General features: G+C 52.9%; 2 protein-coding genes and 1 non-coding gene across 5 annotated transcripts; 2 read left to right on the forward strand and 1 right to left on the reverse strand.

The window, feature by feature from the left end:
• Window positions 1-1,411: 1,411 nt before the first annotated feature.
• Window positions 1,412-1,515, reverse strand: LOC123945333. The gene has a single exon (XR_006819176.1). It is a non-coding gene; the product is annotated as a U6 spliceosomal RNA (small nuclear RNA).
• A 4,961-nt stretch (window positions 1,516-6,476) lies between these two features.
• LRP10 (LDL receptor related protein 10) lies at window positions 6,477-12,920 on the forward strand. Its single transcript, XM_046008302.1, has 7 exons — window positions 6,477-7,509; window positions 7,913-7,957; window positions 8,486-8,621; window positions 9,889-10,079; window positions 10,194-11,211; window positions 11,541-11,670; window positions 11,799-12,920. The coding sequence occupies exons 1-7, from the start codon at window positions 7,476-7,478 to the stop codon at window positions 12,384-12,386; spliced, it is 2,142 nt and encodes a 713-aa protein (XP_045864258.1). The 5' UTR covers window positions 6,477-7,475; the 3' UTR covers window positions 12,387-12,920.
• Window positions 12,921-13,038: 118 nt separating this feature from the next.
• REM2 (RRAD and GEM like GTPase 2) lies at window positions 13,039-23,197 on the forward strand. 3 transcript variants are annotated; one of them, XM_046008309.1, is made up of 5 exons: window positions 13,039-17,083; window positions 18,362-18,703; window positions 18,923-18,996; window positions 19,695-19,902; window positions 20,281-23,197. In XM_046008309.1, the coding sequence occupies exons 1-5, from the start codon at window positions 16,981-16,983 to the stop codon at window positions 20,574-20,576; spliced, it is 1,023 nt and encodes a 340-aa protein (XP_045864265.1). In that variant the 5' UTR covers window positions 13,039-16,980; the 3' UTR covers window positions 20,577-23,197. The 3 variants fall into 3 exon arrangements, with proteins under 3 accessions (XP_045864265.1, XP_045864266.1, XP_045864267.1); XM_046008310.1 differs by having other exon boundaries at window positions 20,284-23,197; XM_046008311.1 differs by lacking the exon at window positions 18,362-18,703.
• Window positions 23,198-23,244: the final 47 nt, after the last annotated feature.

Genomic DNA, 23,244 nt, shown 5'->3' on the forward strand with positions numbered 1-23,244 from the left:
CCATATGGCAGGGTCTTTAATCCCCACTCCTTCAAACACAGAAGTTTCCACATCTTGAAAAGCTCTTCTGGATACTGCTGCAGCCTTGAATGATTTCCCTCATATCCCCCTTTTCTGTCAAGCCAAGGTTTTTCAAAAGCTGTCTGCATTCCTTCACTGGTCGTTTTTTTAAAGTTTTTAAAAGTTATTTATTCACTTAAGTAATCTCCATACCTAATATGGGGTTCGAACTCACAACCCCAAGATCAAGAGTGGCATGTTCAGGCCCCTGGGTGGCTCAGTGGTTTAAGCCGCTGCCTTCGGCTCAGGTCATGATCTCAGGGTCCTGGGATCGAGTCCCGCATCAGGCTCTCTGCTAGGCAGGGAGCCTGCTTCCCTCTCACTCTCTCTGCCTGCCTCTCTGCTTACTTGTGATCTCTCTCTGCCAAATAAATAAATAAAATCTTAAAAAAAAAAAAAAAGAGTGGCATGTTCTTCTGATTGAGCCAGCCAGGCCCCCCAACCAGTCATTTCTTTTAAAACTAACCTCTATTATATCTGCAGAAGCAACCCAGGCATTTACTCCAACTTCTCCTCTATTTTTTAAGATTTTTAGTTGATTTATCTGACAGAGATAGCAAGAGAGCATAAGCAGGGGGCCAACACAAGGCTCAATCCCAGCACCCTGGGATTCTGACCCAAGCGGAAGGCAGACACCCAACCAACTGAGCCACCCAGCCACCCCTGAAACTTCTTTTAAAAAGGGGGAAGCAGGGGGGCACCTGGGTGGCTCAGTGGGTTAAAGCCTCTGCCTTTAGCTCAGGTCATGATCCCGAGGTCCTGGGATTGAGCCCCACTTCGGGCTCTCTGCTCAGCAAGGGGCCTGCTTCCCCCACTCTCTCTGCTTACTGCACTGCCTACTTGTGATCTCTCTCTCTCTCTGTGTCAAATAAATAAATAAAAATCTTTTTTAAAAAGGGGGGGGGGTAAGCACCTGGGTAGCTCAGCAGGTTATGTCTGCCCTCAGCTCAGGTCATGATCTCAGGGTCCTGAGATCTAGCCCTGTCCTTGTCTTCTTCTTGGGTCTCCCTGCTCAGCAGGGAGTCTGCTTCTCCTTCTCCCCCCTGCCCCTCCCCAATGCTCACGCTCTCTCTCTCAAAATAAATAAATAATCTTTCTTTAAAAATTGAAGTTTAGGGGCATCTGGGTGGCTCAGTGGGTTAAAGCCTCTGCCTTTAGCTCAGGTCATGATCCCAGGGTCCTGGGATCAAGACCCATATCAGGCTCTTTGCTCAGCAGGGAGCCTGCTTCCTCCTCTCTCTCTACCTGCCTCTCTGCCTACTTGTGATCTCTGTCAAATAAATAAATAAAATCTTTTAAAAAATTGAAGTTTAATTAATATACAGTGTTATATTAGTTTTAGGTGTACAATAAAAATATGGAATGTTTCATGAATTTGTGTCATCTTTGCACAGGGCCTTGCTAATCTTCTCTGTATTGTTCTGATTTTAGTATATGTGCTGCCAAATTCAGCACTGAAACTTCTCCTTGAAGGGCCCTCATGACCTCTTTCTTCCCACCCCAGTTCTTTTCTCTACTTTCACTGTGTTGGCTTCCTGTTAGTATCGTACACAACTTGCTTCTAGAAGCTTCTTTGCCCTTGTTTTTTTTCTGGGAAGTTATGCCATTGTGAAATTCACGATTCACAGAGTTGCCAAGGAATCCTGAAGGTCCAAGGCATCTGTCCCTCTGCATTAACCTTACCTGTACCCTGAGCTTCTGTACCTCAGGCAGGGAACAGACGCACTTTCTTTATTTGCTCTGTTAATTCCAGGCTCTGCCCTTCACTGCACAGAACAAACAATTCTTGTTCCATGCTATATCTCTTCAAATATTTGGATCTAGTTTCATATATTCAATCCTTCACTCAAGTTAAGCTTTTCTTTAGGTGAAAAGACTTTCTAGTTCCATAAACAGCTTATTATATGACATGGCTTAGAGACCGCTCACCAGTTCTAACACCCTCCTCCGGATTGATTCATTTTGTCAATCTTTTTTTTAGATTTTATTTTAAGGTCATCTGTACCCTGAGTGTGGGGCTCAAACTCACAATGCGGTGAGTCTTGTGCTCCACTGACTGAGCTGCCAGGCAACCCATTTTATCAATCTTTCGGTACATCGCTTGCAGCACAGAGAGAGGCCATGTCACATAATGGTTAGGAAGAACGGCTCTGGAGTCACACAAGTCAAGTGTGACTCCAATCTTTACAAGTTACTAGTTTAGAGGCCAGCAAATTAGGTAACTTTACAGCGCTTGCATTTCCTCACCTTTAAAATGGGGTTAATAATTGAAAGAGTAGTTGAGTGAATTCAAGGATGTAATCTGTGTGATACCTAGGACTGGCATTCATTCGGCAGATATTTATTGAGTACCTACTTCCTGTCAGACACTGTTTTGAGCACTGGGGATACACCAGCAAACCAACAAATCCCTGCCCCAGCAAACTTACATTCTTGTGGGAGGAGCAGGCAATAAACATGATAAATGAGTAAAATATATACAGAATATTAGATGGTGATAAGAATTTTCCAAATTTTAGTTCTGCAACCTTTCTGATGAACAATTCCCCCTTTAAATCATTTTTCTCTTCTTGCATTTTACTAGAAGATTAAAGTGAAGGGTGCCTGGATGGCTCAGTTGTTAAAAAACTGCCATTCAGCTCAGGTCATGATCCCAGGGTCCTGGGGATCAAGCCCTGCATCGGGCTCCCTGCTCAGCAGGAAACCTGTTTCTCCCTCTCCCACTCCCCATGCTTGAGTTCCCTCTCTAACTCTCTCTCTGTCAAATAAACAAAAACCTTAAAGAAAAGGTATCCAAGGGAAACCAGGAAGCTTCCTCAACACTTTGCTACAAAATGTCTTTAGCCAGGGGTGCCTGGGTGGCTCAGTGGGTTAAGTAAGCCTCTGCCTTCAGCTCAGGTCATGATCTCAGGGTCTTGGGATCAAGACCTGCATCAGGCTCTCTGCTCAGTGGGAGCCTGCTTCCCCCTCTCTCTCTGCCTGCCTCTCTGCCTACTTGTGATCTATCTCTCTGTCAAATAAATAAATAAAATCTTAAAAAAAAATAAAAGAAAAAATTAAAAAAAAAAAAGAAATTTCTTCAGCCAAATATCCAGTTTCATCAGTCGTGTGTTCCACCTTCCAGTTTCATCAATCTTGTGTTCCACCTTCCAACAAATACAAATACAAAGACACAAACACAATTTGGCCAAGCTCTTTGCCCCTTTGTATCAAGGATCTCCTTTCCTCCAGTTTCCAATTAACATGTCCCTCAACTCCATCTGGGACCCAGAGTGATTTTGACCAACTATACTTATACTTCTATTCATATTCTGTGCACTACCACTGAGGTAATCTAAGGAGCCTGAGGTCCAGACAGCTCTCTTCTTCTGAGCCTTCAAGGGAATCTCCCCTAATGGTCCATTCACCGCAGAAGGGGCTTTCTCCAAGCACGCACCTCTGGCCTCTGACCATTCCTCAGTTCTAAAACCACTTCCACATTTTTAGGTATTTTTTTTTACAGCAGCACCCCAACTTCTCGGTAGCAAGCCTCTGTCTTAGTCCTTTTGGGCTAATATACCAAAATACCATTTTGGTATTTTGAGTGGATTTATTGCTCACAGTTCTGGAGACTGAGAAGCCCAAGGTCAAGGCACCAGCCTGGGCACCTGCTGGTAAGGGCCCTCTTCCTGATTCACTACCACACCACCGCACTGTGTCCTCTCATAGTGCACAGGCCTCTTTTATAAAAGGCACTAGTGCCATTGTGGGCTCCATCTCAGGGACTCCATCTCAGAGTCATCTCCCGAAGGCTCACTTTCTCATACTATCATCTTTGGGGGTTAGGAAATCAACATACGAATCTAGGGGCTGGGGAACACAAACATTTAGACCATAGCAGCTTGGCTCCTGCACGTGCTGGTAGTTTCATCTTGAGCAAGTTATCTGACCTACATATGACTCAGTTTCCTCAATTATAAAAGGAGGGCAAAAATAACACCTACTTCCTAGAGGTGTGGTGAGGATTAACTGAGATAATATACATGAAGTGCTTAAACAGTGCCTGCCACAGGCAAGTAGTCTACCAAAGTTAGATACTATCATTTTGAAAACCAAACATCTGCCCATTTCCACTATTTTTTATAATTCCTCAAAGATTTCCAGGAACATCTCCACAGACCCATTCGTAAATGTACCTGATGGTCTAGGATGTGATTTATATGGGCCCGGACACTGAAACTCACTAGACTAATTAAAGCTTAAATTCATTTTAAGCGCCTAAGTCCTCTTTAAATTTTTCCTATCATTTTGGGGCTTGAATTCACTCTTAAATATGAGTCCCCACTGTCTAGTGCCTTGGAAGGCACTCTAATAAATATTTACAGAATGCAAGTCTATTCTACCCTGGTGCCATTTCTTCCTGATGATGATGACCGCTCCCAATAGCCTAGACCTTGACTGTATTTTTTGGCCAATTTTCATTTACTCGGCATCCCAGACCATGGGCTCCCTTCCTCCTTTCCCTGCCTCCCACAACTCTTTCCAATTCAGGATCATCTTTTCCATTTCCCTTCTGTAATTCCTCATTCTCCCACATGCCACTCCCATGGGTACTCCCCAGGGCTGTCTGGTTTCTCTCATTTGTGTATCTGACCTCTCTTTCCAAGTAGACAGTAAGCCCCTGAAGTTCAAGTGAAGTCTTAAAGAGTTCCAGGCATCCAGGGCACCTGGGTAACTCAGATGGTTAAGCGGCTGCCTTTGGCTGAGGTCATGATCTCCGGGTCCTAGGATCCTGGGATCCAGCCCCACATCTCATCATCTCATCCTTGTCCTTGGGCTTCCCACTCAGTGGGGAGTCTGCTTCTGCTTCTCCCTCTCCCTCTGCCTCTCCCTCAACTCATGTTTTCTGTCTCAAATGAATAAATAAAATCTTAAAAAAAAAAAAAAAAAGAATTTCAGGCATCCATGAAGCATTGAGAACACATAGCCAGCACTCAACTAAAACCTTCATCAACACTTTTAGAACTTAAATATTTTATTTTTCCAACCTCTTCACCCTGCTTTCCTTTGCTCAACATCCTTTTCCCATACTCAGGATCCTATTTCACTCCTAGAACTGCACAGAGAGGGAGCACAGCAAAGGGCACAGAGAGACTGAGGGACCCAAATCCCTCAGCACAGGACCAAGGTCCAAGTGGAAGAAGGGCCTTTTTATGGCCAACTCTATGGCTTCAGGCCCTGTCATGGTACCAGTTTTGAAAATATAAAAACTGATGCCAACAACAAATGTCATGGATAAAAAAGTGTTTTGTTCTTTTTTTTTTTTTTTTAAGATTTTATTTATTTGACAGAGAGAGATCATAAGTAGGCAGAGAGGCAGGCAGAGAGAGAGGGAGAAGCAGGGCCCCTGCTGAGCAGAGAACCTGATGCGGGTCTCGATCCAAGGACCCTGGGATCATGACCTGAGCCGAAGGCAGAGGCTTAACCCACTGAGCCACCCAGGCACCCTGTTTTGTTCTATTTGTAGAAAGGAGAGAGTAGTAAGGATCCAAATGTACACTCTGTCCCAAGCCAGATCGCCTAGGTTCAAACCCTTGTTTCAGCATTTACTAGATTCATGACCTTGCCAAAATCCTTAACTTCTCTGTGCCTGAGTTTCCTTATCTGTAAAATGGGAGTAAGATAGTTTCTACTTCACAAAGACTGTGAGGAGAATTAAAAGAGCAAATTTCTTTCTTCTTTTTTTTTTTTAAGATTTTATTTATTTGACAGACGGAGATCACAAGTAGGCAGAGAGGCAGGCAGAGAGAGGAGGGAGCAGGAGAATTAAAAGAGCAAATTTGTTTCTTCTTCTTTTTTTTTTTAAGATTTTATTTATTTGACAGACGGAGATCACAAGTAGGCAGAGAGGCAGGCAGAGAGAGGAGGGAGCAGGTTCCCTGCTGAGCAGAGAGCCGGATGTGCAGGACCCCGGGATCATAACCTGAGCCGAAGGCAGAGGCTTTAACCCACTGAGCTACCCAGGCACCCCAAAAAAGAGCAAATTCTTGAAAAGTGCTTAGATGTGTGCCTGAAATGTGAAAAAAGCTCAAAAATTTATTATTTGCTATTGTTACTGTTTACTAATATTACCTATCAGTACCACAGGAATAAGTAATAGCCCACATAAATAAGAAAGATCTTCTGGGACTAATCATAATAATTGTTCCAAGGTACAGAGCACTTCCTAGATGCTCAACTTGCATTACCTCCTTAAGCGTTGATGACAACCTTAAAAGAGAGTCGCACTCTTAACTCCATTTTACAGTCAAGAAGCACAGAGAGGTTAGGTGTTTTTCTCAAGGTCACAGAGTCGGCACACGGCGAAGGAACTTTACTCGTTTATTTACCATTTATTGGCAATTTTTACCGTGTCTCAGCAGGCAACCTCGTGGGTGCAAAGGTAAACAGCCTAGGCCCAACTACAGGAAGTTTCTGCTTCCACAGAAGAGGCGGGGGCGGGAAAGAGGGGTAAACAAATAGTTCGAACACCGCGTGGTAATTACTAGAATAGAGGCTCACGACAAAAAGTGCTGCCTGATCTCAGACACTGGAACAAGTACTGAGAGCTCAAGGGTCCAAAGGAAAGACATGACAGTCACGGAATAAGCAGTGGATCTCTGACCAACATGTCCTGTAACAAACATGCCACCCCGAAAGGACGGGAACAGAGCACAGCTCAAAGAGGATTCTGAGCGCCTCGCCGGGGGCGGGTCTGACGAGTCCAGGCAGGGCCGGAAAGGGGTTAAGGCGAGCGGGTGGGCGGGGCGCGCGCGTTGATTGGCAGGGGTGGGGCCAGGCTCGTCACCCGCCCCCTCCCTCCGCCCGGGCTCCTCCAACCCCTGGGCTGGCAGGGGGTACCGCCCCGGCAAGGGCCGGGGAGCTGGGCCGAGCCTCCCGTCCCCCTCCCGCAATCCCCTGCCGCGTCCCGCAGGCTAGACGTGCAGGAGAAGTTGTGCCGCGCCCAGGCCGGCCCTGGCGGCTGACCGTCGTTAAAGTTTGCCCCGAAGAGGAAGTGGCTTCGAGCCCCGGCAGGTGGCGGCCGGGCCTGGACAGGGGCGCTCGCGGCCTGCGGGCGGGCTCACGGAGAGGGCGCGCTCAGGCGCCGGGCCTCGAACCGATTCCCGGGACTTCGGGAGCTGGCCTTGGGAGAAAGCGCGGCGGCGACTGGGGAAAACAACTCCGAAGTTGGAGAGAGGCACCGCCCCTGCTCCCAGACGGCCGCCCCCTCCCCGCCCCCAGCCCTGGCATCCAGAGCACCGGTGGGGGAGTCCGGGCCATGGAGCCCCTTCGGGGAAGCGGTAGCGGGGCGTCTGGACCGCCGGAGCGGCGCCACCTCCCCACGGGATAGACGACGGAAGCTCCGGGACTCTTCCTGCACCTCCGGACGGCTCAGGATGCTGCCCACCACCCTCCTCTTCCTCCTCCTGGGTAAGAAACCGAAACGAGACTACTAACCCGGCACCCCGCCCCTAGGGCTGTCACAGAGCCCGGGCGCTCACCGCTTTCCTCCTCTGCCGCCCCTCACTTCCCCTGCCTGCTGGTGTCTCCCAGCCCCTGCCGCCGCCTCCGACGCTGCCTGCCCCAGCGCCCGGGAAACTGCCAGCTGCTCCCCTCAGCCCTCCCTCGGGCTTCCCTCGATCGCCATTCCCACCCCCCAGGCCGTGCTGCCGTACCTTCCCTCGAGGTCACACATGGCAGCCTCCCCTTGCTCCGCTGCCCCTTCCTTTAAACTACCCGGAAGTCCCAGATGGCTCCCTTTCCTCCTTGAGTAGCTCAGGTGAAGAAAACTAGGGGCGATTCACTCCCCGGCCCTTTCTCGCTCTTCCTCTAGGAGGCGCTCTGGCACATCCAGACCGGATCATTTTCCCAAATCCTGGTGAGTGGAGGATGTAGCTGGGACCCCAAGGGCTTGGGAATAAGAGAAGACCTATGAGGATTCTTCTCTCTTCTCTGAATTCCTCTGGCACCTACCATAGTTTTAGAGTGGAGATCATCCATCCTTATTTTAAAAACGGGGAAACAGACCCAGTGTGAGCTCTCACCTGGTAGTTACTATTTTTTTCCCAAATATCCATACTTGATCTCCCTAGCCAGAATGTAGTCTCCCTGATTGTAGAGACAGTATTTCCTTTTCCTCCTGGCCCAGTGGCTGGCACAAAGCAGACCTCAGCTCATTTATGGTGTTGATATTAATGACTATGGGAAAGAAGGGGGCCCGCTAAAGACTATGATTCTAGAGGGCCCTTATGATTCTAGAGTGTGAGTGTAGGTGTGTGGACAGAGAGGGGGAGTTTCTCTGCTCCTTAAAGAGCTCAGGCCCTTAGAGCCCTCAAGGGGGACGGGGGGTAGGGGTATAACAGTAACCAGCTCTCAACAGTGTCCTTATACCTTCCTCCCTCTCCAGCCTGTGAGGACCCTCCAGCAGTGCTCTTGGAAGTGCAGGGCACCTTACAGAGGCCCCTGGGCCGGGACAGCCGCAGTGCACCTGCCAACTGTACCTGGCTTATCCTGGGGAGCAGGGAGCAGACCGTAACGGTGAGGTGAGAAGCAGGGCAAGACCCTAACACCCTCCCTCCTTCACCATGGGAAAGCCTTCAGGAATTACTTCTCCATGAAGTTTCCCTCCCTGTCACTGGGTGGAAGAGTAGAATTTGATTTGGCCAAGTCTGCCCTAAAAGCCTGGCCAGTTCTGGCCCAGACACAGTGCATTGGAGTCGAGCTGGGGCCAACATCTAGCTTGGATTCTGGCCCTCTCTGAAGGACAGCAGGCACTCTAGAAAGTCCTTGGGCTCCAATATGGGTGCTCTGAGGAGTCCTTCAATCCATTGCATATCCTTGCCTAGGTTTCGAAAGCTATTCCTAGTTAGCATAGAACCTTTCTCAGCCCCCCATATCTTTTAAGCGGTACAGGTCTCCCCAGTCTCTTCTGACTTTGGCCATAGGATTGGGGCCCATGTTAAGTACCTAGCTATTTGCTTCATAGAGTCACTCTCATGAATTTACCCAGAAAGGGCAAAGGGGGCTGTCTGGGAAGAGATGGAGGAAGCAGAATGCCACGCTGCCGCTGGCCTCTGTTAGGACTACTGCCATTAAGTGCAGAAATTTGGCTGAGTTCATTTGGCTGTTTGATTTGGATCGTGGATAAGCAAGGACTTGTGATTCTTGGAGTAGAAGGGACCTGACAGCACCAGGAGTGGAAGAAGCTAGCGGTGGTCAAGAATATCTCCCATCGGGCGCCTGGGTGGCTCAGTGGTTTAAGCCTCTGCCTTCGGCTCAGGTCGTGATCTCAGGGTCCTGGGATCGAGTCCCGCATCGGGCTCTCTGCTTGGCAGGGAGCCTGCTTCCTCCTCTCTCCTTCCTGCCTGCCTCTCTGCCTACTTGTGATCTCTCTCTGTCAAATAAATAAATAAAAAATCTTTAAAAAAAAAAAAAAAAAAAGAATATCTCCCATCCTGGGGCACCTAGGTGGCTCAGTGGGTTAAAGCCTCTGCCTTCGGCTCAGGTCATGATCCCAGGGTCCTGGGATCAAGCCCCGCATCAGGCTCTCTGCTCAGCAGGGAGCCTGCTTCCCTTCCCTCTCTCTGGCTGCCTCTCTGCCTACCTGTGATCTTTGTCTGTCAAATAAATAAATAAAATCTTTAAAAAAAAAAAAAAAAAGAATATCTCCCATCCATGGTGGGTGGAGCATGGGACTCTTGATCTCTGGGTTGTGAGTTTGAGCCCCACATTGGGTGTGGAGGTTACTTAAAATCTTAAAAATGAAAAAAAAAAAAAAATCTCCTGTCCCGCTCTCCTTCACTCCTGTAGGTTCCAAAAACTGCACCTGGCCTGTGGCTCAGAACGCTTAGTTCTGCGCTCCCCTCTCCAGCCACAGATCTCCCTGTGTGAGGCACCAGCCAGCCCCCTGCAGCTTCCTGGGGGCAACGTCACCATCACCTACAGCTATGCCGGGGCCAGAGCACCCCTGGGCCAGGGCTTCCTGCTCTCCTACAGCCAAGGTATGCCAGACAGGGAGGTCTCTGGAACTAGAAGAACAGGTAGTAGAAGCCCCAGGGAGGAGGGGAGGATGCCACTGGCTCCCCTGTTTCACACCTTCTCCGTGCCCCCTGCAGATTGGCTGATGTGTCTGCCCGAAGAGTTCCAGTGCCTGAACCACCGCTGTGTGCCCTTGGCCCACCGCTGTGACAGCATCGATGCCTGTGGCGATGGCTCTGATGAGGCAGGCTGCAGCTCAGACCCCTTCCCTGACCTGACCCCAGTCCCTGTCCCCATCCCACCCTGCAATCACACCTTGGAAGACTTTTATGGGGTCTTCTCTTCCCCGGGCTACACACACCTGGCCTCCGTCTCTCACCCCCAGTCCTGCCTCTGGCTGCTGGACCCCCATGATGGTCGGCGGCTGGCAGTGCGCTTCACAGCTCTGGACCTGGGCTATGGAGATGCGGTACACGTGTATGATGGCCCTGGGCCTCCCAAGACCTCTAGGCTGCTGCGCAGCCTCACCCACTTCAGCAACGGCAAGGCTGTCACTGTGGAGACGCTGTCCGGCCAGGCCATCGTGGCCTACCACACAGTTGCCTGGAGCAATGGCCGGGGCTTCAATGCCACCTACCACGTGCGGGGCTACTGCCTGCCCTGGGATCGACCCTGTGGCTTGGGTGCCAGCCTGGGGGCCAGCGAGGGCCTGGGGGAGCGCTGCTACAGTGAGGCGCAGCGCTGTGATGGCTCCTGGGACTGTGCCGATGGCACGGACGAGGAAAACTGCCCCAGCTGCCCACCTGGACACTTCCCCTGCGGGGCGCCCGGCACCACCGGGGCCACCGCCTGCTACCTGCCTGCTGACCGCTGCAACTACCAGACCTTCTGTGCCGACGGAGCAGACGAGAGACGCTGCCGGCACTGCCAGCCTGGCAACTTCCGCTGCCGGGATGAGAAGTGTGTGTACGAGACCTGGGTGTGTGACGGGCAGCCAGACTGCGCCGATGGCAGTGACGAGTGGGACTGCTCCTACGCCCTACCGCGCAAGGTCATCACAGCCGCCGTCATTGGCAGCCTGGTATGTGGCTTGCTGCTGGTCATCGCCCTGGGCTGCACCTGCAAGCTCTATGCCATTCGCACGCAGGAGTACAGGTCAGTAAGGGTGCAGCCAGCCATCAGGGAGTGGGGGATCCAGGGGGAGACTGTAACGGTGCCTACACTGGGGACATGTTCTGGGGACCTGCTTATGGGTTGGCTCCTGGAGTTGTCCAGCTGGGGGACAGGGTGCTTCTCTGAGGACAGGTCTTGATGCTGAAAGCAATCTCAAGGAAGGAGGGGAACCTTAGAGGACTTCTGGGAAAGCCAGGGCCTGCCTAGCTCAGCTGTCCTGGCCTGGGTGCGGAGGGAAGAGACGCGTCTGGGCTTAGACAGGCTGCTCTGGCTGGAACCACCTGTGACTGAGCAGCCCTCATTCCTTCCAGCATCTTTGCCCCCCTGTCCCGGATGGAGGCTGAGATCGTGCAGCAGCAGGCGCCACCCTCCTACGGGCAGCTCATTGCCCAGGGCGCCATCCCACCTGTAGAGGACTTCCCTACAGAGAACCCTAACGATGTAAGTGACCTCCCAGCCCTCATCCTTCCTGCTTCCAAGCCTCCCAGCACCCCACCATCATACCATCCTTCTTTAGGCTTATGGCCCTCCCCACAACTGACCCTGGCATCTACCTCCTCTCCTTGCAGAACTCAGTACTCGGCAATCTGCGCTCCCTGCTGCAGATCTTGCGGCAGGACATGACTCCAGGGGGTGCCTCAGGTGCCCGCCGCCGCCAGCGGGGCCGCTCTGTGCGCAGGCTGGTGCGCCGGCTCCGCCGCTGGGGCCTGCTTCCTCGAGCCAACCCCCCGGCCCGGAGCCCTGAGACCAGATCGCAGGTCACACCTTCTTCCGCTCCCCTTCAGTCTCCAGATGGCAACACAGGTCCTGCCCGTGAGGGTGGGGCGGTGGGTGGGCAGGATGGGGAACAGGCACCCCCACTGCCTGTCAAGGCTCCCCTTCCACCTACCAGCACATCTCCAGCCCCCGCTACTGTCTCTGAGGCCCCAGGGCCACTGCCTTCCATACCCCTAGAGCCATCACTGCTGTCTGGAGTGGTGCAGGCCCTGCGAGGCCGCCTCCTGCCCAGTCTTCGGCCCCCAGGACCACCTCGGACCCCACCTGAACCCCACACCACAGTCCTTTCTCCGGAGGACGAGGATGATGTGCTTCTGTTGCCGCTGGCTGAGCCGGGGGTCTGGGTGGTGGAAGCGGAGGACGAGCCACTGCTTGCCTGAGGTGACCCAGCACCCGTGGGGGCTCTGGTCGCCATGACGACAACCCTTTAGAGGGCAGCTCAGCTTCCCTTCCCCTACTTCCTTCCCTGACCCTCCGTCTGAGGGGCCTTGGTGAGCCTCCTGTTGACCCTGTGTAACTGCTATAAAATTAGGTATCCCTCAGGCAGGAAAAGGGCTCCCACAGAGCTCCCTCTGCACATGCCCAAGACCGCAGTCTCTACCGCCACCGTCTCCCCACACCACCACCACCTGTGGCTGTTTTTAAAAAGTAAATTTCTTAAAGGGTCATAGGCCTGGACACTCCATCCTTACCAAACCCTTACCCAAAAGTGGCCTTTAAGCACCAGAATGTCAACTGGCTGGAGACCTCCAGCCCTCAGGGGAAGGATTTGGGCAGAGCCTGAGGCTTTGTCAACTATAATCCTTCCTACCAGGCCTGGCTCATAAAAAGAGCACAAAAAAAAATGCTTTTGTCCCATAGCTAGGTCATTGCCCAGCAAGTCAAGGTTGAAAATAAAAGAACAAGAAATTTCAGATTTTTGTAAATGAGCTATGACCACAGCCCCATCTCTACCCATCTCAGCTTATGTTTGCCTCCCCGTGCTCCTCCCCATGAAGCCCTCTGGTCTGCCCTCCCATTCCTGCCCTCTTCCTACTCACTTTCTAACCACATACCCTTGGTTTTTATACCACTCAGAGGGTAAGAAAGTTCCCAGAACCCTAGGGACCAACTCTCTCCACCGCCCCCACCCACCCCTGGGGCTCAGTTCTTATAGTGAGTGACACCGGGGGTAAGCACCAAGCCTCTTTACTCATCACCAGGCCAGAAGTCTGGTGAGCCAGCTGAGCCATGTAGCTGGGAAGGTTCCCGCTTATGGAGTTCTCCTAGAGCACAGATCACAGAAGCAGAATGTCCCTAGTGGAAGACAGGAGCCACGACTCCTGGCCTCCACCCTGTACCCCACCCACCAAGCAGTGACAGTCTGTCCTAGGCGAGACATAAATCGAGGGAAAAATCATACTCATTTGGGGTGTGAAGATGCTGGCATCACTTTGACCAAATCCATAGGTGGGCACAGTGCCCCACGAGTGAAAAGGAGGCATTCCCCCACAGAAGCAGAATTCCCTCAGGCTCGCCCTTACCCTTCCTGGCAGGCCTGGTCTCTTCCCACCCCTTGGTGGAGGGGCCCTTTGATCACAGCCTGTCAGCATCCTCACAACCCAGCCCCAACCGCATATTTCCTCCTCCCAGGGAGCAAGAGCCTAAAGAAGTGGCAGAGGGTGAATGTGGTACAGTCACAGGATCATGGGATCTTGATTTGGGAAAGAGCCAGAATCCTTTTACTCCACTCTCTGGAGACGGGGGAAGGGCCTTCAGAGATCCCCATCCTTGCTGACTCTTCCCCGTTTGGGACTTCCTGAGAACTCACAGTCCCTGGGTTCCCCCAGTGTCAGGTCCAGAGAAGCAGGGAGTGCTGATTTCCCTCCCACACCTCCCCATCAACGGTCTGTGCCTCTCCCTTGCTCTTCTCTTTATAGCCTTCCGAAAAAACCTTCAGGCCATAGCTTCATCCCTTGTCCTGCTCCAGACTTTTTACCTCCTGGTAGTATTTGTAACTTGAATGTGGAGAAAGACTTAAGGTAAAAGAATGCTCCTCAGGATGAAATGCTTTAGAAAGCCAGAGGGGGAAGACCTGAGGGTAGAGTTCACTGGGAAGGGCTGTGTGTCTGGATTCCTGAGCCTCAAAGAAGTTTCTCTAGATGTTGTGTGTATGCTCTAGAAGATGGGAGTGGAACACCAGGTTGGTGGAGAGGGGATCAGCCTTGTGCAGGCAGCATGGGGAAACTAAGAGTCCACTCAGGAGAGGTGGGGCCTTGGGGAGCAGTCACCCAAGTTTACTTGCACCATGGCCTAAGGAAAAAGAAACGGGACTACCTCACATCCTATCAGGACTGAAACACCGCCATCCAAAGTGCTCAGTGTCAGGGTGTGGGACTCTCGCCAAGGCTCTGCCTGTGGAGGAGGGAGGCGTTCTCACCACAGGATGGAGATCAGCCTGGGACTCTGAGATAACAGCACAGACCAGACTTCAGTCTTTGAGAATCTAGCCGAACCAAGCTCCAGGCCTGGCTTCGAGGGGAGAGGGACCTGCAGCTATACTGCCTGAGGTTGTGGGAGCACCAGAGAGCTGGGTAACCTGCCAAGTGCCAGATCCTTTCTCATGTGTGTGAACCCTCATAACAAGGCTGTGCCACGAGCATCGTCAACCCAGTTCACAGGTTCAGGAGCATTCTCAGAGGAGACAGGAGATGAACCCAGCCTCTACAGAGATGCAGAGTGAAACCTGGATTGGTTCAGTTCCAAATCTCTACCTATACCCCACTATTCCACAGGAACTCCCACTCCTGAGGAAGCCGGGACAGGGCCAGTGCGCAACCTCTTACTCATGGGACAAGAGAGATGGTGGTTCAAGGTGAAAGCCAGCCTGCTCCTACGACCCAAAGTTGGCTGAGTCCTGCTGGGGTCTGCGATACCCTAACTCACTCTCATCTCATATCCTAGAAATGAATCCAACCACCTAAGTGAATTTTTCAGATACACAAAGCTCACCCTTTTACAATGTGAAACTTTTAAAATTCATTTTGGAAGGAAATTATTCTATGCATACTGCTCTTCAGCACTTCTGCAATAGGCTATACATTTGTGGAGTGCTGAGGATCCCTCGGAGAAACCAGTGGCCTCTCCATAATGCTGCTTTCAGAGGCTATCACGGTGTCAGGGAAGCGGTTTCCCTTTTTGCCAAATGCCCTCCGACCACTTTTTTTTTAAATATTTTATTTATTTATTTTTAAAGATTTTTATTTATTTATTTGACAGAGATTTCAAGTAGGCAGAGAGGCAGGCAGAGAGAGAGAGGAGGAAGCAGGCTCCCATCCCAGGACCCTGGGATCATGACCTGAGCTGAAGGCAGAGGCTTTAACCCACTGAGCCACCCAGGCGCCCCGCTCTGACCACTTTTTAAATGTTTCTGCCTGCTTTCAAAGTTTTTTGGAGTGTTGTTTCCCTTGCCACCAGGCTACCAGGGGCCCCTTGCTACTCTAAATGTTGAGTACGGGGATACGCAGGGACATTCTGAAACTGTGAGTAAGGAAAGACAAGTGGGCTGTGACTGAGGACTGGAGAGTCTATCCACTGAGAAAGGTGCGAAAGTATGGTAGTTCTCAGGAGTCCTTTTGGCTCCCCCTAGACCCCGAATGTCGCCCTGTAGTTCACGTCCAGGTAAGTGATCACTGCACATCAGTCCAACATCACTCTATGTCTCTTCCACTGGAGGAGTCCGCCAAAGATTACCATACAGAACATTCCCAATAATAGGAGACAACTGGAATATTTAAGACAGGCAACTTAAGAGATGAAAAACAGTCTTTGGTATTGGAAAAATCAGGGTGGGAATCCTGGTGTCCCCATTTCCCAGCTGCACAATCCATCTGGGGACAGGCCAGCCATCTACCACTCTGAGACTTCAGGTCATGGGGATGAAAGGAGAGAACTCAGGAGGGAGCTTAGCACATCACCTGGCAACAAACACAGGGTGAGGAGCCAGGGAGCTGTCAGGTCTGTGTGGGTGCCTGCCCTGTCAGGAAGGAAAGAGAAGAGCTGGAGCCTGAAGGGAAACGGACCCAGGCAGAAAAGGAGCAGCAGAGCCAATCCTGGCTTCTAACAAAAGGACAGAGAACGCTGTGCAGGCCCAGAGGGCTGGTGGTGCCCCAGAGAGCACAGAGAGCGGGGCTGGCACTGGGGATCCGGAACTTCTAGAGGGCTTAGCTCAACCTCCCTCTTCTGTCCTGCCCATATTAACACTAGGTTAGTGGGCCTGGCAGGGCAGGAGGGAAGGGGAGGCAGTCCCCCCATGGTTTGCACCCGCTTGAACCTAGTGACCAATGAAGCTGCCCAAAGCAGGCAGTCATTGCTCCCCTCTTCAGAGCCCCCATCTGCCTAAGGGCAAAGTTGGGAAATTGCTACTGTGGTGGGTCTTAGCCCAGAAGGGGTGGTATGGGAAAGGAGAGGATGATGGGGAAGCTTGGTGTCAGGGTGACCCCAAATCTCCAGGTTCCGCCTCTAAGCCGTTCATTTAGCCACTGAGCACCCACTCTGAGCTGGACACAGGGCTTGGGGGCGGGGAGTCCACAGACAAATGACGCACAGTCCCAGCACCTGGAGAAAGACCTCCGAGTTCCTGGGTCCTTGCCTCCTGCCATCCTCAGCTCCCTTACCCACCAGACCCTCACCTGGCTTCTCTGAACCCCTGTCTCTTTTGCTGCTCTGACTTCGTTCTGGTCAGGTCTTAACCAGACTCCGCACTGTGTGTGCTCTGAGAGGGAAGCCACACAAAGGAAGGGGGGGGGGGGTAGAGAGGAGGGAATCCCGCTGACATCACTGCTCATTAGCATGTGTGACCTCATCAGGGGGCGGGACAATTTCCCCAGGTGTCGGGGGGAGGAGGGCAAGGGGGTGGTATTTAAGGGAAAAGCTGACAGTGCTGCTGAGTGAGGGAGTGGGTACTGCAAGCTGCGGGGCTGCACACGCACACGGATGCACACGGACCTCGACACGGACATGGACACGGACACAGAAACCACAGCACTCTGCCCCTCCGGCAGCCACCAGGCCTCCCCGCCAGGGACACCCACACCAGGTGAGGACTGAGCTGGGTAGGTTCCAGCTGAAACCATGGGGGTGGGAGCTGAAGCTCTGGTGGGGAGGTCAGAACTGGGGATTGACGGAGCCTGAACCCAAACAGCAAAGGGGAAGAGCAACTTAGAAAGTGGGGAAGCCTCCGCTCACACCAGGACACACCAGGACTGAGGCCGGGCTGGGCTGGGGCCCTCCCCACCGCCCCACCCCTGGTGCTGCCTAAATGCCCCCTCCCCCATCACTTCCAGGGCTTCGCTGGGGAAACGTGATTAGCCCCTAGGTCAGCCTCACTCCTAAGAGGCTGGGATGGGCAGGAGGGATGGGGGGAAAGGGAAGGGGTAGCCCACCAGCCTGGGAATCACCGGCTGGGGGCTGCCCTGGGGACCTGTTGGAAGGGTTTCACTGGCTCTTGGAGGCCCTGGCTGCCAGCCAACTATTGATCCTGGGCTATTTCCAGCCTCTCGCCATCCCCCTTTGTTGTGTCTGTCGTTCTTCCTCCAGTTACCCTGACCCATGCATTGTCACTCTCCCTCTCGCTCATGCCTCATGCTCCTGCACTCTCACTCTCACTCTCTCCCCCACTCCCTCCCTCCCTCTACCTCACCACGAACAGAAGATTCTCTGGGACTCACAGGGACTGCCAGAGATGCAGAAAGATTCTCACACACAACCATGCACTGGGAGATTCTCACCTGTGGGGCCATGAGAAGAGGCTGCTCTTCTCATGCACAGGGGTGGGGGCACTGCACACATCATAAGAGCAAAGTCCCTTCCCTGGGAACAGGCTCCCCACAAAGTTTTTGACACCACCCCCCAGATCCTGGGCAGCAGCATCAGCTTCTCATCCCCTTCACCCCTCCCCAGTTGGAGGGATTACCTGTTAGATAGGGAGGCAATAGAAGGCAGGGCCTCTCCTGTAGAACACAGGGCCTCTCGGTAGGAGGAGGAGCCCCCGGGGCCAGAGGCCTAGTCTGGGGGTGTGCCTGTGTGTCAGCGTGAGGCCTCAGTGGGTGTGCAAGCCTACACACAGGTGCCTCCCCTGCATGGGGCACGTTTTGAACATGTTGTGGCTGGACCCACATTGGGTAAGCCTCTAGTTCAGCTCCTTTTAGCCCTACCAGTTCAGGCTTCAGTGTCAGAGGTCAGGCCAAACATTCTCAGCTCCTTCTGGGTTGTCATCATCCACTGGGGCTCTGAGGCCACAGCAGTCAGGGTTGAGCCCTCTACAGATGGCTAGGCATACCCCCACTCATAGCTTCCTTCTCTTTGCACCCCCCAGAAACAGATGCCTCACTGCTGAAGAAGCCAGAGAAGCTGCTGGCAGGGTTGGACCGGGGTGGGCCACCCGCTGCCCCAGGGGCCCCCAGACGAAGAGGCAGTATGCCTGTCCCCTACAAGCACCAGCTGCGGCGCGCCCAGGCCATAGATGAACTTGACTGGCCACCTCAAGCCTCATCCTCTGGTTCCTCTGACTCCTTGGGCTCAGGGGAGGCAGGCCCCACCCAAAAGGATGGCATCTTCAAGGTCATGCTGGTAGGGGAGAGCGGCGTGGGCAAGAGCACCCTAGCAGGCACTTTCGGTGGTCTCCAGGGAGACAGTGCTCATGAGCTGGAGAACCCAGGTATTTGGGGGAGCCCTGTAAGGGTCAAGGGCACCTGTGGAGCCCTAGCCAGGGATGGAAGAACTCAAGGCCTGGGCAGCCCCTGGAGGCCAGAACCTAAGAGAAGCTGTTCCAGTGCTTTTCTGTGGCAACCTCCCTGGAGGGGGTCCCTGGTTACCAGGTCTCACAAGTGTTGGGGAGCCTCCTAATGGGCTGTATTCTGTCTTTATTTCCCAACAGAGGACACTTATGAAAGACGCATCACGGTGGATAAGGAGGAAGTGACTCTAGTTGTTTATGACATCTGGGAACAGGTAAGAACCTAGGAGAGCTGGGGAGGGGCAGAGTCTGGCTCAAGGCTGGTGGCACTGCAGGCCCTGGTTCCAGTATGTTCTAGAACCTGGCCTTTCACACGGATCATCTCAGAGAGCAGAGGCCCACATCAATGTGCATGCCATGGCACTGAGTGCCTCTGTCTTTCTGGGATCTTCTGACCCAGAGAGAAGTTAAGATCTGAATTTGACAAACCCTGCAGCTGTGAGTGAGGCTGAACACCCTGAAACCAATCCCAACCATAGATTTTCCAGCCTGGAAGACTCTGATCTGACAGGAGGAGAGCTCAGGGCTCTGGAATACCAGGGAAGGGGGGAAAGTGAGGATTTGTGAATATTTGAACATAAATGATTACTACATAGAAATGAGAGGCCAGATTACATAGAGTTGAAGAGTATTCATTTTTAAACTAAGAGCTTAAGCATAAGAAAGTAGGATGGGCTATCCCCGTCTAGGACCCTGTGTCCCCAATTCTCCCATTTGGGGCTCACATTATAAACCACCCTCTCCTCCACAAGCACCCTCCAGGTTATGAAGATTCTGCCATTAACTAGCTCCGTGGTCCTAAGCAGGTGGTTTCTCCCTCACACCCAGATTCCTCATCCCTGAGATGCAGGTGCTGGATGGGTGCTCCCTTGCCTCCAACCCTGACATTCCACCACTCTCTGCCCATATGCAGGGGGACGCAGGGGGGTGTCTGCGGGACCACTGCCTTCAGACCGGGGATGCCTTTCTCATCGTCTTCTCAGTCACGGACCGGAGAAGTTTCTCCAAAATTCCAGAGACCCTACTTCGGCTGCGAGCTGGGAGGCCCCACCACGACCTCCCTGTCATCCTCGTGGGAAACAAGAGCGACCTGGCCCGCTCTCGGGAGGTTTCACTGGAGGGTGAGTATCCTGTACCTCATCCATACCTGAGATCTCTCCCTTCCAGGTCGCCTCTTCTCCGCAGGGCCCTTTTACCGTTCCAGGTGTGCAAACAATTGCCTTTACCCTTTAGCGGGCTAAGGGCAGACTCTCAGTGCCCACGCCTAGGGCGGGAGAACGCCTTCCCTTCACTCCTCCCCTCTTCTCCAAGCCAAGGACCCTGTCTCTCCTCCCCTCCGCACCACCACGGTCCTCTGCGTGATCCTTGCCTTGTTCTCTGTCGCTAGAGATTCACAGGCCACGACCCCTCTCTACGCCACCTGCCACCTCCTCCCCCAGACCCCACCCCGCCCGGGCCCCGTGCAGCCCGAGGGCTCCTCAACCCGTCCCTTCCCGCAGAAGGCCGCCACCTGGCAGGGACCCTGAGCTGCAAGCACATCGAGACGTCGGCCGCGCTGCACCACAACACGCGGGAGCTCTTCGAGGGCGCGGTGCGCCAGATTCGGCTGCGCCGGGGACGGAGCCGCGCCGGGGGCCCGCGGCCCGAGTGGGGCTGCCCAGACGGCCCTCCACCGCCCGCGCGCCGCGAGAGCCTCACCAAGAAGGCCAAGCGCTTCCTGGCCAACCTGGTGCCGCGCAACGCCAAGTTCTTCAAGCAGCGCTCCAGGTCGTGTCACGACCTCTCCGTGCTCTGAGTCGCGGTCGCCATGGTCACCGCGGTCGCCATGGCCACCGCGCCCTCTGCTGCCCCCCACCTCGCCCTGCCCCGCCCCCGTCCGGCTTCCTCAGCGAAGACCGTCTAGGAAACCAAAAACGCCCAGGGCGCCCGGCCACCCGCCCGCGACGCCTCCAGCGCCCCCCTCCCCCCACCGCGCGCGCCCTGGCTACCTCTCCGCGCCAGAGCGCCTAGAAGGCGAGGACGCAGACTTGCAGGCGGGCGCGCTGCGGCCAGAGGGCAAGGCGGCTTCTGGAGGGCCCGAGGGGCTATACTTCCGCCAGCTGTTTTGACTTAATTATTAAGTCACTGCTTGACCACCTCTCCCGGAAAGAGATCCTAAAAGCGAGAACTGGGAAAGTGCTTCGTAGACCCATTTCCAGTTCTCCACCTTTATACTCCGCGCGAGCACGCCTCACCTTTAAGAGATCCTTAAAGGTAAAGATACGAAGACGCTTCTTTGAGACTTTTCCTAGAACTTGCTGGTTCTTAGTTGCGGCACTTGTCTACTTTGCCTTTAAGAACTTCTTAAAGGCAAAGGCTTGGAAGTGCTGTTCTTCAGAGTTGATTCTGTGATTCACTACCACACCAGGGCACTTCCCTTTTAAGGTTATTAAAGGTGAGGTTGGGACAGACTTTTTTGCCTTCAGATGCCATAGCGAAGAGCTGAGCAGGTGGCACCGCCCCCTTTGGCCAGGGCTCAGGAGCCCCCAAGCGAGGGAGCCACCCTTCCCTTTTCAATAAAGAACTTTTCTACATTTGCTCATTTTGACTCTGTTCTCAAAAGCCCCGCAGAAGGGGTAGTTGCAGATGGAAACTGTTACAAAGCTTAGGCCCAGAGGAGGAAGGAACCTAAATCTCCACGGAGGCTCCAGAACTTTAGTCCTGGTGTAGTCTAAGAAGGAGCCACAGGCCTGGAAATATCTGGGTCTAACTCGTCCCTTTGCAGATGAGCAAACAATCCTGGAGAGGAGCAAAGAATTGCTAGAAGGTTTAGTAACTTCCTGACACAACAGGACCAAATCCACACCCTAGACCTCATCACCTTACCTCCCCTTATTCTGCAGAGAGAGCTGGAGGCGACAATTAGCACCCAGAGCTACCCCGAGCTATGCCCCGGGCTGGTTTCAGGTGGGGCCCACACTCACCAAGGAGGCCCATCAGCTGGGGCATGATGAAGATGGCCCCCACCACCCCAACTGTCACCTGCAAAGCCCGTGTGAGAACTGAAGCTGTCAGTGCCTCCCCCTGGGGACGCCTACTCCTACTGCTGCCTGAGCCAAGAGTCTGAACAAAGAGAGCAGAGGCAGCAGCTCCCCTCACCCCAGACTACAGCACAGCTACTTGGAGCACCTGAGGGCCAGACCACTCCGCCCCACCCAGGTTCCCAGAACTTGATGGAAAGAGGGATGAGATGTCTCCTGATCCCTGCAGCTGGGAAGGAGCCGAGGGGGACCAGCTCAGCATGGGAGGTTATGAGACTATAATATGAGTAGTGACATTACCCTTTGAACTTTATTCCCTTTCTCTGTTCATTCTCTAATGACTATATAAGATTATTGCACCTTTTATTGTGGAAGAAAGTTTAAGTAACTTGCCTGTGGTCAGTAAGCAACAGAGCGGGGATCCCACTCATATCTGCTTGATGCTTAATGATTTTATCCAGGTTTGCATCTGAGGTTCCCCTTCTAGTAAGGAGAGAAAGAGGAAGAAGGTCATTAGAAGAAATGTAAGGGAAACAATGGGCAGGCCATGGGCAGGTGCTTGGTGAATGGGTCAGAGAAATTAGGTGATTATGGGGAAACAGCCAGGTCTAAACTCTGGGGACCATGAACAGAGGCACTTCATAATGTAAAATGCAGAAAAGCACAGTTGGCCCCTTGAGGGGACCGATGGTTAGGTTGAAACCTCAGGGACATTAAGAGGAGGGGTAGGAGATGAGCATGAAGAAGGAGGTTTGGAACCTTACTTTTAAGTACCTTAAATGGCAAGCAAAGGAGTTTGTGCCCAAGCCTGCAGACAGTGAGTCACCAAAGGTCTTTGAGTATGAAAGTGACACAATCGGGACCGTCCTTGGGAAGGAGGAGGCTGGGAGAGGTGTGAATGGACCGGAGCAGCAGAGGCAAGGCCTGAAGAGTTAAGCTGAGGGGATGATTAACAGTCATACATATGGACGGTAATGAAGGGCCATCCCAAGGCAGAAGGTGGGGGCGGGGGGGGGGGGCAGCAGGGGGGGCAAGCAGAGGCACCAGCAGTGTGAGTCAGAATTGGTATAAGTTGGCAACTGAGCAGCTGGGTACAGGCAGGAGTCACAGGTAGTGGGAGTATGGTGAGGAACTGGGAGTTAAGGGGCAGAGAAGGATGTGGGTAAATGGCTCCATTTTGGAGATCCTTGAATTTGAGATGGTAGAAAAACATCCATACGGAGCTTCAGCAGCTGGGTCTCAAATTCAGAACAAGTTAGGGTGAGAGACACAGCTGTGAGAATAATGCCCGTAAAGATGGTAATAGAGGAGCCAGAAGGAAGAAATGCAGTCACACAGCACTGCGTGCTGGGTCTGAGGCACTGTTGTTGCAGTCTTGAATGTCTTTGAACAAGGAACCCTGCATTATTTTTAAAATATTTTATCTACTTATTTGTCAGAGAG

This window comes from Meles meles, chromosome 6 (genome assembly GCF_922984935.1).
Source record: "Meles meles chromosome 6, mMelMel3.1 paternal haplotype, whole genome shotgun sequence".
Lineage (NCBI taxonomy): Eukaryota > Metazoa > Chordata > Mammalia > Carnivora > Mustelidae > Meles > Meles meles.